Source organism: Polyodon spathula, chromosome 14 (genome assembly GCF_017654505.1).
Source record: "Polyodon spathula isolate WHYD16114869_AA chromosome 14, ASM1765450v1, whole genome shotgun sequence".
NCBI lineage: Eukaryota > Metazoa > Chordata > Actinopteri > Acipenseriformes > Polyodontidae > Polyodon > Polyodon spathula.
This window is the reverse complement of record NC_054547.1, coordinates 28795346-28809475: the sequence shown is the minus strand read 5'-3', so window position 1 is coordinate 28809475 and position 14130 is coordinate 28795346. Positions and strand designations below refer to the sequence as shown.

Sequence of the window (14130 nt, the reverse complement as noted above, 5' to 3'; positions counted from 1 at the left end):
TGTTGCCTTAGACTAAATGCCAGCTATTGTGGCTAAAAAGTAAACAGCTACCCACAATAAGAGCAAAAATGAGTCAAACTGTGCAAAAACAATTCTCCCCTTACAACTACACGCCAGCTGACAGCTGCTTACAAAGAAAATGGGCAGCAAGAGCCATGGTAACAAATGTATCCACACTTGCTAGGGCTTGACTGACGATCTGTTTTTCCCCAGCCATTTAGTAGTTTTCATGAACATGCAGTGTGTCAATTAGTGGCTCATAAACCACAGGGCATTGAGGATGATAATGTAAGGGGCTTTTTTTTATTTTTAACATAAAATAGCCATCCTGATATCGCCAGCAATGAATCCGTTTTCTGCTTTAAAAAGGTAGCGTTTTAATTCTACTATAGCCACTCACGCTGAATGTGCTTCTTAAGGAGAGAATCTGTTCGTAATCCTAGGACAAAACGATCTTGACTATTTGAGAGGTCAGTCTCATTGAAGACCAGCTTTTATTTTTATGTTGCTGTCTTGTCCCCCACAAAGATGGTACAGTGCATGGTATGTGTGCATAGAGGAGTACAGAAGGTGAGGCTGCATTGTTTGTATAAGGGTGAAATTCCAAGATGCCACCAGTCTGCAGGGTTTGAATCTTGCACTAGTCAATATACCCTGTCTTGGGGTTCAGAACTCCCCTTGAAATGCTAGATCTGCTGTTAACTGACGCATATCACAACATGTTTACTACTGGGAGACATTTGTGCATCTATAGGGTAAGAAAAAGGCAATTGACAGCTCAGTCTCCTGGCTCCTGCTCATTTATTTATTACAAAAAAACAAATTCAAGGTTTCTAACGCTGTGTATGAAAAGGTATATGACATTTAGTTACCCTTCTAATATAATTGCAAACAGATACAAAGAAACCCTCTGTTAATAATTACAGGATTTTCAAGACATAATAAAGCAGATGAATAACATTTCAGTGACTGATGTTGTAGAGTTTATTGTAAGGTTTAGGGAATTGTGTTAAGATCTTACTGTCTTACTGTTTTGAAAGCAATCTACTCTGATTTAATCAGTTTGTCATGCACTTTAATGTGAAGTAAAAACAGGACAAAAAAAAAATGCATCAGTTTTTAAATGCATTAAGGCTCAGAGAGATTTTCTTAGCACTTTACTATAAAAGGGTTCAATTTGCATGTTGGTGTGTTCAGCCTAAATTGTGCTGCATGTATAACATATTTTTAATATATAAAATGAATTTAACACTCAAGGTGGAAGATCTGACAATGGTGTTGATTTTTTTTTTTCCTGATGAGAAAGCATTAACAAAGGGGTCAGCGAAGTGGACCATGTTCTGAGCTCTCAAGTGTTAGCACCACCACAGCAACGATCCCGGCTGATTTAGAACTGCGTGACTGCACATAGAATGTCTAATCGTCTTTAAAATGACTTTGAGACTTCGGTTGTATGTGTTATAGTGGGTTGAAGTTAATTACTATTATGTGCTTGTAGTTCTATTTGTACCCCCCATTCCCATTATTTTTGAATCCCAGTGTAATCTGTTTTGGCTTTCACTTCCTTTTGTCCTGCCAGTATCTGTTTAGAATTCATAATCAGCTTCGTAGCTGCTATCATAAAAGGTCACGGGAGGAGAGGTCAGATTTGATCCACATGAAGCCCAGGTTGGGTCGACCTAAATACTTTTTTTATGGAAACCTCTTATTAAACAGGGATTCCAACCTTCTCTTAACCAGAGAGTGGTGCTCTGCTCAGAGAAAAAAAAATATATCTATAAAGGATATATATACTAAAGGAATTAATGAAGGATGATAGCATCATTATAAGAACAGATAAAGTTTCTGGGGTGGTAGTAATGAACAAAGATCATTATATAAAAGCAGTAGGGACTGAATTGCAAAATATAAATACATATGAAGAAGTAAATACTAATAATAACAGCGTAAAGAAGTGATCATTTTGGCAGGTAGATTATTTGAAAAATGGGTTTTTAGAGAAATAATAATGAAATTACTTGCTTCTGCAAAATCAAGAACAGGTTTGGTTAGCGGTAACCCAAAAATGCACAAAGAAAAACACCCAATGCGAATGATTATTAGCACAATTGATAACCCAAGATGTGTTATTGCAGAAATAGCTGAAAGGCAGCTGCAGCCACACGTTGAAAGCTTACCTAGCTGTGCTAAAGATACAACCCATTTTCTGAAAAGGATTAATAATACGAAGGTTAAACTTCTACAGAATACCATTCTATTTGCATGAATGTAAAATCCCTGTACCCCAGTGTTCCCAGGCATGACACGTTAGAAGCAAGTAAAGAGGCACTGGAACATAGAGTAGATAAGAGCATGATACCTACGGAAGAAATATTAAATATTGTCAAGATAGTTTTAGAAAATAGTTATTTTACATTTGGAAGCTACAAACAGAATGATGTACAGCAAAGGATCCAAAATTAGGGATGCATTTTGTAAGCACATAAGTAAATGTTATTGAGTAAACTAGACAAGAAACCATTAGAATACATATGATATGTGGATGACATATTTGGAATATGGACACATGGAGAAGAATCTCTTGTACAGTTTCATAAATTGGCAAATGATTTCCACCCTAACATTTTGGTGAAATCTAAAATTAAATTATTAGACACCTTGGTTAAACTTGATCAGTCGTCTATTAAAACAGATCTTTACTGGAAACCTACTGGTATGAATCAGTACCTACAAGTGTCACCTGCACATCCTATCAGTACTAAAAGAGCAATTTCTAAAGGATAAATAAGTAAATCTTAATAAAAGAGGAAGTAATTGAGAGAATTTAGAAAAGTTGACAGACTTCATAGGAATAAACTACTTGATTATAAGAAAAAGGAAGAAGGGTTAAGAGTACCATTAATAATTACATATGCTAAGTTATTGGCCAACATTTCAAAAATTGTTTGGAAACATTTACGTATACTTTAATTCAGAAAAAATTGAGTAAAAAAAGCTCTTATTGTAACTTTTAGAAGGAATGCAAATTTGGCTGGCATTTTAGTCCACAGTAAACATAAAGGGATTATAGATACATTAAGGGACATTGAAACCTGTAAAAGCACACGCCATGTGTGCAAATATATTGGTAAAGATAGGTGGAACCGCAAATAAACAAAATAAATATTCCGTCTTAAAATACCCGTCATGCAAGGATAGCAACCTAGTATATGGTATATTTTGCATAAAATGTAATCAAATAAAATATGTAGGAGAGACAGGTGCATCATTACATAAAAAAAGGTACAGAACCACCTATAGGAAATAAAGTAAATGAACCAATAGTTCAGCACTTTACAAGGCACAGACACAATATGGATGACCTAAACTTTGTGGTTCTAGAAGAAATACAATTAGATAATGTACGGTATAGAAGAATAAAATAAATGGATAGACTAGATACCATGATGCCAGAAGGTTTAAATAGAAAAGAACAGTAGATCACTACACCGTTATCTGTATAGTGAATGACATCACAAAGATATTAGATTTAAAGAGAAATAAATGTGTGGTTACCATGACATCAGAGGCCTATAAATACCTCCAGTGTTTGTTGACAAAGGTATGTTAAACACTGAAACGTTTTGCTCTGAGCAAAAAAACAACAACAACAACAAAAAAACCTGATGCTCTGGGAGGGTGTCATGCTAGTCTTTTACTTCTGAAGGCCTGGATTCAATGACAGTAAAATCTAAATCGCCATTGTTGGTTTAGTCATCGAGCAGACTCACTCGTTCTCTTGCAGGGTGGTCTCTACAGGGCAGGCTTGAGGCTCTAATACCCTTTCTCCACTGGCACATCCGGCCATGAGGGCTCGGCACTGGTGGTTGTCCACTGACTATTTGTCGAGCCGAGTGAGAACCAAACCATGAAACTCCGGCCTCACAGGACATCTGAATCTGGCTGCAAGCAGAGCCAGGGGCGAGCTTAAGGATTTTTGTCATTACGGAGCGTCAATCAGTACACTCCACAAAGACAAACAACATACCATGTAGCGAGTGTGATGAGAGAAGAGTACAGCCTTGGCATGCTAAGGAAGTGCAGGCTCTAGTTTCTCTGTGGGCAGATAGAAGTGTTCAAGATGATCTGCAGTCATGCATCAGAAATGAGGAAGTTTATGCCCGAATTTCTGACGATTTGAAGCAAATGGGCATAAACTGTGGGTAAGGTATAGTTAATTCACACACAAACACAAAATTCTACCAAATTTCTCATCCTTGACCTTTATGATGTAAATATAAAAAAAAAAAGGCAGAAAAAAAGCTTATTTACAAAAATATAGTAAAACAAAATACAGCTGTACCATACGTACATGGACAACTATCCTTAAAACGAGATATCTCTAGCAAATCATATTTTATTATATTAAGTCAATATGATCAGTAAAATTTGTGGATTATAAAGAAATTACTCAATATATTTTCAAAGATATACAGATACAAGATACAGTTGTATTGGTGGTCTATTCATTTTTGAACACCATTTATTTGTTTATCTTTTGGTATCCTGAGTTAATTAATAACAATAATTAATAACAACTAGCACGGCTCTGCAGTGGAAAAACAACCCAGGCTCCCCTTAACTCCACCGTGAGGGCTCGTTACGGCCCCAGTGTGGCTTGCTTGTACAGTGGAAAAGAGGTAATAGAGCCACAGCTGGTGCTGTTTCTGATCTGTGGACATATAAGAGAGCACCAGAATCTCTAGTGTGGTCTAACTGTCACAAACAGGACACTTGCATGTAACTTTATACAAGCTCCCTTCCAAGAGACTGGTGAGTGTAGTAAACAATTCATTAATGCAGACTTAACCCTGATCTCCCATGTGTACAATTTCCTTTTTTCCCAATTTTGCGGTGTTCTAAATCTCTCTCTCTCTCTCTCGTCATTGACAAGTTCAGTGCAGCAGGGTTTTTTTTTTTTTTTTAACACTTCACAGGTGTTATTTTTTCCTTGCTGTTCTGATGAATAAAAAAATATTACTTGGGTCGACTGTTAAGAGAATACTTAAAAGCACAGATTTGAGGAAAGCTTGAATTGAAAAAATAAAATGTGGATCTTCACCTCTTATACACTCCTAGCCTGCTACTTATCCAATAAACTACATTTTATACAGATCTTTAACCTTTCAGGTACTGTGTGATTATCTTGAGGACCCTTTGTATGTGCGTGCACTGGTTTATTAATTTCGTTTAGTGCATTCCATCTATTATCTTTTATATTGTTACAGTATTATAAAGAAGCCATAAAGAGGTGTGAAACAGCTGCAACAGCTAGCAAAGTTCTCATAGTCACTGAGCCATCATTCATCGCCTAGGTCATAATTTGACATGACCGGGGACCATTTTCCTAATCTGTTAATGTCGTTCAGCAAAGAGGTTTGTGCAGCCTTTCTTCTTCCCATTTTAAGTTAGTGTCTAACAGTATCACAGTGTATTGTTGATGCAGGAATGCCAGGCTGGCAGCCACTGTTGGGGATACAGTGGTTATTTCAGCCCCCGATCTTCCAGCAGAAGACACAGCAGTGCCCTATTTAGTGGATCTCTCCAGGAGATTAAGGGCAGAATTTTCAGGATTTGCTGTATCGAACTCGTGGTATAGTAAAGAGAGCTTTAGTAGCAAGTGATTTAAAAAATAAATGTTTTAAATCAATCCATTAATGCTTTGAAATTGAGTAGATGAGGTCGTTAATGAACGCATTTCTCGTTAAGAAGCTTAATTTTCGTAGGTCACGTACATCACGTCCTGTCTCAACGACTAAATAAGGGGAACTTATTAATCAAAATGCATGTTAACGAGATCAAGAAAAATTTATGGAAGCATAATTTGCTGTTATGGAAACTACAACAGCGAGACAGGTCTCTTACCTAAGAGCAGCAGCCAAATGGAAATGAAATAAAAAATTATGGGAATATCTATTTTGTGTATAATTTGTAAACTTCATTTAGAGTTGTGCATTTTGCCATGCGCAATGTACATATATTTAGCTAACTAACTTCACATATACAATGCTGATTTACGATTATCTGGCGTGTGGGTAAAAATCGGACGGCACAGATTTAAAATAAAAATAACATGTATTTTTTGGATGGGGGGGGGGGGGGGGGTAAGCCATCTGTCTATTGGTTGGGGTTTATTTTCTTATGTTGACATCTACTTTTGCATATATTTTAGTATGTACGGTTGTAGGCTATAAATAAATACGTTTTGAAGTGCCATTGGTGTTTGTAGTTGTTAGCTATGATGCGTTTATTAAGCTTTTAAAATTACGATAGAACTCACTAACCCAATACACAGTTTGTTTATACCAGTACTTATTCGCCCCATTGCCACTGTAATCTATGCATCCATGCATCCCTTCCTGCGATGTCATCGGGCAGTGTGTTCCGAGCTTAAGGTTACAAATTGTGAAATCTCATTCATAAACACAAGTATATAAAAGTCTAAAATATGTCCATTACTACAGATATTGAATTATCTAGGTAGTCTCTGTATTGTCGGCGTCACAGCTGCAGTCTGTTAAATTTCTGTTTCAAGGTGAGTTAGTCTTTCGTTAATTAAAACCCTCCTTTTCCAAGGGCAAATTAACTTCTGATAAATGATGACAATTAGCACGGATTAACAAGAAGCAGTGCTCATTAAGATATTAACATTATTTCAGAAATCAACCTAATTTCACGTTAGCATGATTATTTAATAACAAGGCATAACGACTTCTTAAAAATTGCCAAAATCAATTTGTTGATTTTAACACTGGAGTTATCATTTACACTTTTGAAAATCCTGCCCTAAATGTCTTGGTATTAAGAAATAAATAAATAAAATGCAGTCCCTAGATAAATATCCAAAATGTTACAACACATAAACCTAGTACTTACTGTATCTTTATTCAACATCAAAAAAACAGTTTTAAAGAAACACAATTCACACAACAAAAAGGTAAATCTAACATCCACAAGCTGCATAATTAAACATTATTTTGCAACAGCAGCACTTGTAAATTAGTAAGTAATACAGAATATCCTCAGACAGTTTTATTGCAATTTGAACAAATTAATAGCACATCTAAATATAGCTTAAACGTTTAGAGAATGGCAAACAGTTAAACTGAACCTTGTACTGTACTTGTTTAAACTTGACCCCCACATTGAAGGCCAGTAAACCACCTATACTGGTTTGGCTGTGCTTCAGTTTGGAAAGTGTAATAGAGTAATAGCTATAAAGGTAGAATGTTTTTTTGTTTTGTTTTAAAAAAATGAGTCTTAGCTAGAATAGCCATAGTTATTTGTAGAGAATTGTCAATAGGACTGTCCTGCTTTTGTGTTTCAGTGACTTCAGAGAATCTAATGTTGTATTGTGTCATTTTCATATCTTTTTATTCTAGAGCTCTGTTTGACTATGATAAGACCAAGGACAGCGGGCTCCCGAGTCAAGGGCTGAACTTCCAGTTTGGGGACATTCTGCATGTTATCAATGCCTCAGATGACGAGTGGTGGCAAGCACGGCAGGTCACGCCAGATGGAGAGAGCGAAGAGATTGGAGTAATCCCAAGCAAACGCAGGTGAGCTCAGCGTCTTTAATTAGATTTGAAATTCCTTCCATTAAATCGCTTCCTGTCTGACTCCTGCGTGGAGATCAGGAGATGAAAAAACCAAAAAAAAGTTGGCCGGGTTTAAGCTTATATCCACAACTCGCAGTAATACCCAACTCAAAAGAAATTGTCCAGAATGACCCCTTTCAATCTAAATGCTGCAGTGTTCTACTGAGATCTGGAGCACCTAATTGTTGATGTTGTATAATTTGAATTGAATCCTAAACACTGAACACATATATGCACCTCCATTAAGGAAGCATGTTTAAACAGAATGACTGTCCTCTGCATGTGTATCATGATCTAACCTCATCTTTACAGATTCCATGAAAGGACTAAAGTAAAAGTAAGTGTAAAAAAAAAGGACTTGCTGTAAACTCCTTTGACTTTAAATATTATAAATTCAGTTCCCTGTAGCCCTTGTATGTTTGATCATCTTCCCCTACGGTATAAATTTGAAGTAATATATTTTAAAAAGTAATTACAATGACATCCACTAATGGAAATAGTACAGTTCACCACTTCAAGCAGCAGTAATTGATATCCAGATTGCATCCATAAATCATCCTTTCCAAAGTTACAGCATTAAAACGCTAACAGTTTTTCATCTATTCTGTAAGAGAGCATTGTTGAGTCATCCTGGGTGGCACAGCAATAATATAGTATTCTAATATATTGGAGTTAAAAAAGGGAACACATATTTGCCATATAGCTGCCATTTGGGATGCTCATGTAAAAGTCAGACCTCCCCAAAATAAAATAAAGGACTTTATTCACATATCTATTTACTATACTGTATTTTTGCAATATGCATATATAAAATATAATCTCTTGTAGTATTTAAGTTGGGGAAGTGGCAAGTGATCTATACTTTCAGGGGAAGCACTTATGTTCAGCCCAGAAGCTGTACATTTGCATTCCATCATCACTTTAAGTTTGTGCATGTGTGTGCGCGCCCTAGAGCCCAGAGTTAACTTAGCCAGGCGTTGAAATTTAAAAACTGACCTCACAATTAAGTTTTGGGAAATATTTTACAGTAAAAGCAAATCTGTGTTCTCTGTATCAGTTTTGAGGCTACTGGCACAGTTGCTTAATGTATTTAGTGCGTCAATCCTCTGCACTTTGTGGCCTGCGGTTCAGGACACGGCAGGAGACTGGCGCTCGTGCTGCCTTGGGCTCAGGAGGCCCCAGGCGTCTGTTCTGTCAGCTCAGGGCTGTCTTCCGGAGTAACAGGCAGGGCAGCGGTGCCCCTGCCAGGATAAAAGCTGGAACTGTAATTCCTAACTGGATAAAAGCCGTGATCTGCTGAACCGGAGGAGCTCCAGTCCCTTCTGTCCATGAGGCAGTGCTGTTCAAGGACAATGGCAATGAAGGCAAAACACTACAAGAGTCTCTATTAAATAAATTTAAAAAAGCCTGAATCCCGGGTCTGCCTTGAGATCTGAATGATATCAGCAAAAGGGATAAAACAAAAGGGATTTATCACAGCAAGTTGTAGACAATGTTCAGAACCAACCAGAAATATTCAAGCAGTTGTTTTTCAAAACAACCAATCAAGATCAAGCTTGTCCTGTCCGCAGCCACAATAAAGCTGACTTGTGTCATGCAAGTTTTGGAAGAAAGATCTTAAATGAGATGCATTAGATAAGGAATTGTATGTTTTCCAACTTGCTCAATTCGAAGAACTGGACACCCCCAGATGTTGTTTCGAATGTGTTTGTCTTTTGAAAATAACATACAGGAGACATTGTTATCCAAATTCTGTGCAGCTCAGGTATGTTACACAATGGTTTCCTTTTCCAAAATAACTTGCAGAGGTTAGTGCTGTAGACATGAGAGCATATAAATAATGGCATTTTCTAAATGCTTATGGTATCTGTCCTGTAGAGCTTAGTGAAGAGAAAGGTGTCTCTTCACAGTGGCTTGCACAAGTTCCTGGTTTGATTGCATGTCATCTTGCTTGTGGGACTCAATGATCAGAATACAGAACATCAAGGGCTTGTCATCTGTCAGCTTTTTATTTCAAATTTCTTATTCATGAGGAGTCATGTCCATGTGAAAGAGCACTAATCTTAAACAAGATGAGCCGTCTCATTTAAATTTGAAGTGCCACGAAACATTAAAGGCATTGGGAATGTTTCTGGTCTGTTGATGTTATAGAGCAATGTTAGAAAGCAGCTGTGCTTTTATGCTCTTGAAGATAAAAGCTTGCAATATCTGCATGCTTCAGAAAGCTGCTCTCAAATTACCCCAATTTTAGCAAAGCTGGAATCCTGTCATGACATCAGAATTACTTCTTTTTGGGTCCTGCTGTTTAACAAATTGACCATTTTAATTTCCACTTCCTATTAGCCTGTTCATAACCCTTTACTTGTCCTATAGGTCCTGCCTTTCTAAAAAGCTGTTTGTGCTCTATGATGTTTTCATGTCAATCATTTTTCAGTACATATTTGCATTGCAGCACCACAAAGATGTATAGCAAGTAGTTTATAATTGCATTTTTTTTTTTTTTTTTTTACTTTTTCATGATGTTTTCAGTCACTCTTTGTAGTTCTTATTGTGATTACTTATTGTAGTATATTTTCCTGTGTTATGGTGCTTTGACAAGGAGTTTAGGTGCTTCTCTTTAGATTTAGTTGCCTGCCATAGACAAATGTAATGCAGGCTGGATCAGCCAAATAATCTTTAGTCGAGGAGGCTGTGTGGTTCAGTGGTTAAAGAACCAGGAGGTCCCTGGTTCAAATCCCAGCTCAGCCACTGACTCATTGTGTGACCCTGAGTCACTTAACCTCCTTGTGCTCCGTCTTTCGGGTGAGATGTTGTTGGAAGTGACTCTGCAACTGATGCATAGTTCACACACCCTAGTCTCATATCTTATGAAGCTCTTTGTGATAGTGGTCCACTATGAAAAGTGCTATAAAGATTATTATTATTATTGTTATTACTCTTCAATATGTTCTTGTGCTCTGCCACAAAATGTATCGGAACAGACCTTTGTAGCAGAAATTGCTAATGTGGTCTTAATAGTTGGCATTGTAAATATGGAAAACCCAGACTGCTTATAAAAATAAAAAAAGGTTATTTCATTTTTTTGTTAAGCCGGGTCCACACCTGAGCGATCAGTTGTGCAACTTTGTTACTTGCAGTAGAGAAGGTCTATTTCAAGCGGTCTGCTGAGCGATTTGTAGTGTCGTTATTTATCATGTGCATGTTTGTGATATATTATTGGTTGTTACAGTCTCCTGACTGTTTACTTTCCTGTGGTAAAGAGGCAGTGAATTAAAAAATGTCAGCTATTTAAAGAGACGTCAGCAATATGCCCCGTGTTTATGATGACGCCTCAGCCAAGGTCTTGTCCAGCCTTTTTGTGGCTTCGCTTCTGCTTTTAACGCATTCAAAATAACTACAGATGAGAAGATTGAACAGCCAGTTCATCGTTTACGAAAGATAATGACGACTGAAGGAAAGAACAGACGGCACTAGCATAATTGCCAAAAAAAACTACACACTTCTAAACACAGGAAACTTGTTGCCCAACTAGTTGCTCTGGTGTGGACAAAGCAATTGCAGACAATTTACAGTTTTGACAGCTATTTGGTTGCATTACTGATCACTCAGGTTTGGACCCAGCTTTAGCGAATGACATTTGATCTTCTTTGACACATTAACAAATGTGTTTAATGCATAGGGTGTAAAGTGTAAATCAGCTGTATGATTTTTCCATTTTTAAAACTAAACCGTTTTAAATTATTGAATCAACTTGACAATAACGATTTCTTAGTTTGTTATGGAAATCAATCCCAAAAATATTGCAGAAGACTACAAAATAATTTCAGTAAGAGTCTAGGCAGTGCAACAGGCTAATTTTGCTACCATTTCCCCTCTGGAAATATGGGTTCAAATTCCCAGTTGCCTGTGTCTGCTTGGTAGAGGACCAGGACTCACAACAATGTTACAAACACTTGAAATAAACAAGCTCTTAGGCATTCTTCCTTTGTTTTATTATTAGAAAAGATTATTGTAATGGAATTTGTAGTGGAAGGCTTTGTGCATTGTCCCCATTGCTCAAGTACATTTCTACCCAATTCCCAGGTTGCTAGAGATATTCTAGTATAACTGTTTAGCGTAAGCAGAGCGCCACACATCCATCAAATATGTTAAACTGATATGCAGGTTCCCCTTTTCTCTTAATCCATCTCAATTCTAAACTGTATGTGCTATCGAATTTCACTGACATTGTGATGTCCTTCGTCTCATCAAAGGTCATTGCTTGCCATTGCTGCCCATCGCCTCCTATCAGATCTCTTTCATGTGACATCAAATGAAAACGGCTAGAAGCCATTTATGAAAGCGTGACCATTAACCTCTGAAACTGCGTCCTGCATTTCCCTTGATGCTGGCTGTACAGCGCATGCATGGACATTTAAGTCTACATCAGAGCAGGTTTATGGCTAAAGGTTTTTGGTCATCAAGTAGCAAATAGCTTTAAATGTCATTTTTACATTCCTGTTACTATGCTTTGGTGTTCTGCATGGTTGGGAGTTATGTTGCTCCCAACATAAGAGTTACAGCATCAGCATTATACTCAGTGGGAGCAAAAGAGCCCAGTTGTACCCAGAATGATTGTAAATACCATGCCACTTGAAGCTACTTACTCATTAACATAGACAAGAGGTGAGCCTAATTCTTTGGTCTGTGTATTAGTCAGTATAGATTGGTGAGAGGATGAATCTAAAAGCACTGATAAATGCATTGCCCCCTGATCTTTGATACAAAATAGAAGCTGTACAGTATGAAGCAGACAATTTATGTCAGTGCTGTCCAGGCATCCTGTGGTGTGATTCTGCTCCCCTAGTGACACTGTTATGGCAGGTGTTTCCAATGTTTTGGCCCTGAACACTGTTGCTGCATAGAAAATGCAGATTTTGTTTTCCTTTTTTTTACAGCTATGAAAAAGAAGTAATACAAACTGGAAAGGCATAATTATGTGAAATATTGAATGACGTACGCATTAGATGCTCTCTTAAGGCATGTGCTTTTCTTTGACTCTGCAGGGTGGAAAAGAAAGAAAAAGCCAGGTTAAAGACAGTGAAATTCAATTCAAAATCAAGAGACAAAGGGGTAAGTACACCGCGCAAGAGGATGTGAAGGGATAGCATTTTCTTCTGGTTTGTATTACACGTTAAAGTTTGCAGTTTTCAAAACTAGTTTTCATTAAGAAGCTGTGTAATTGAAATGGTGGGAGGTCATTAATGCAGATTTAATATTTTTTGTTTAAAGAGAAAAAATATTCATTTTATTTTCTGACACTAAAATCGATTATTTAAAAAAATTGGTTGACAATTATTTTTTTTATTTTTTTTTTAAACTATTGAGTATCGGCATTTCGGGATCTACAGATGGAACATCCGTCTGTCTAGTCACTACATTTTTATATACATACAGTGTATATAGAAATGTACACTGTGTATGGCTGCAGATAGCCTAATTTTGTATACAAAGACAAGGGATTTTGCCATTAAGTATGCTAGTGTACATACTATATGTGATTGTCTCTTGATTTAATGTCTAAAAAGTACTAATGTGAAAGTGACCCCCCGACTTAACAGCATGTTGAGATGCCTGTGTGTCAAGTTCTTGTGACGACGTTCCTGCACATCAAACGTTTCCCAACCTGAGTTAACTGCATAAACAAAATTCATTTCAGAAGCTGTACCTTAGTTACAGTATGTGCTGTGTGTTCACAATACAGCACCAAAAAATATGCATGAAATATTCAGTACAAAAAAACAAATACGCTTGCCATTGATGTAGAACTGCATTTTACTTAACTCCATTCTGCTTTCTTTCCATGCATTTGTCTCTGGGCAGAGCATGCAGTGTATGCTTTTTAATCTTAAGTGATCCACTTTCTTTCCATTACTGTACTGCCTGAGCTTCAACAACCTGGTGTTTCTGTACTCCATTGAAAATGCAAAACAATAGTCCTTATCTGTGCAGCCCAAATCTCTGGGCCATAAGTGATTTCCATACAGAAAGCTAATATTGCATGCAAGCTACATTGTTTGCTGAAGCTGCACAAAACGATGCAACCATGAAATAACAATTCATAGTATGCCATTGCCCTCCAGCATGAATATTCAGCCTGCTTTCTGATGACCGTACATTCAAATCTACACTTGTTCATTGATTTTATTTTAATAAATGAGCTTGTTAATACCAGTGAGCCACTATATATATATATATATATATATATATATATATATATATATATATATATATATATATATATATATATATATATATAGGCTATTTGGCTGTTTCTTAAAGGGCTTTCAAATACAGTGTTCAGTGTTCGTATATCCCACCTTTAGTGGAAGCCATCAGTGAACGTAGGCCAAAAGTTAACACGAAATACCATTACATAAAAAGGGAATTTGTATATTATATAGTAATGTTGCGCCAGAGATCATCTTATTTTTATTGTGTTATAAATGACAGC

General features: G+C 36.9%; 1 protein-coding gene across 34 annotated transcripts in view; it reads left to right on the top strand.

Moving 5' to 3' along the window:
- Window positions 1-14130, top strand: part of LOC121327141 (disks large homolog 1-like) — a 187648-nt gene that overhangs the window by 162122 nt on the left and 11396 nt on the right. For all 34 annotated transcript variants that reach the window (XM_041270955.1, XM_041270969.1, XM_041270967.1 and 31 more), the window contains 2 exons: window positions 7422-7598; window positions 12683-12749. In XM_041270955.1, the coding sequence (XP_041126889.1) occupies window positions 7422-7598; window positions 12683-12749 (244 nt within the window). The remainder of the gene's footprint in view (window positions 1-7421; window positions 7599-12682; window positions 12750-14130) is intronic.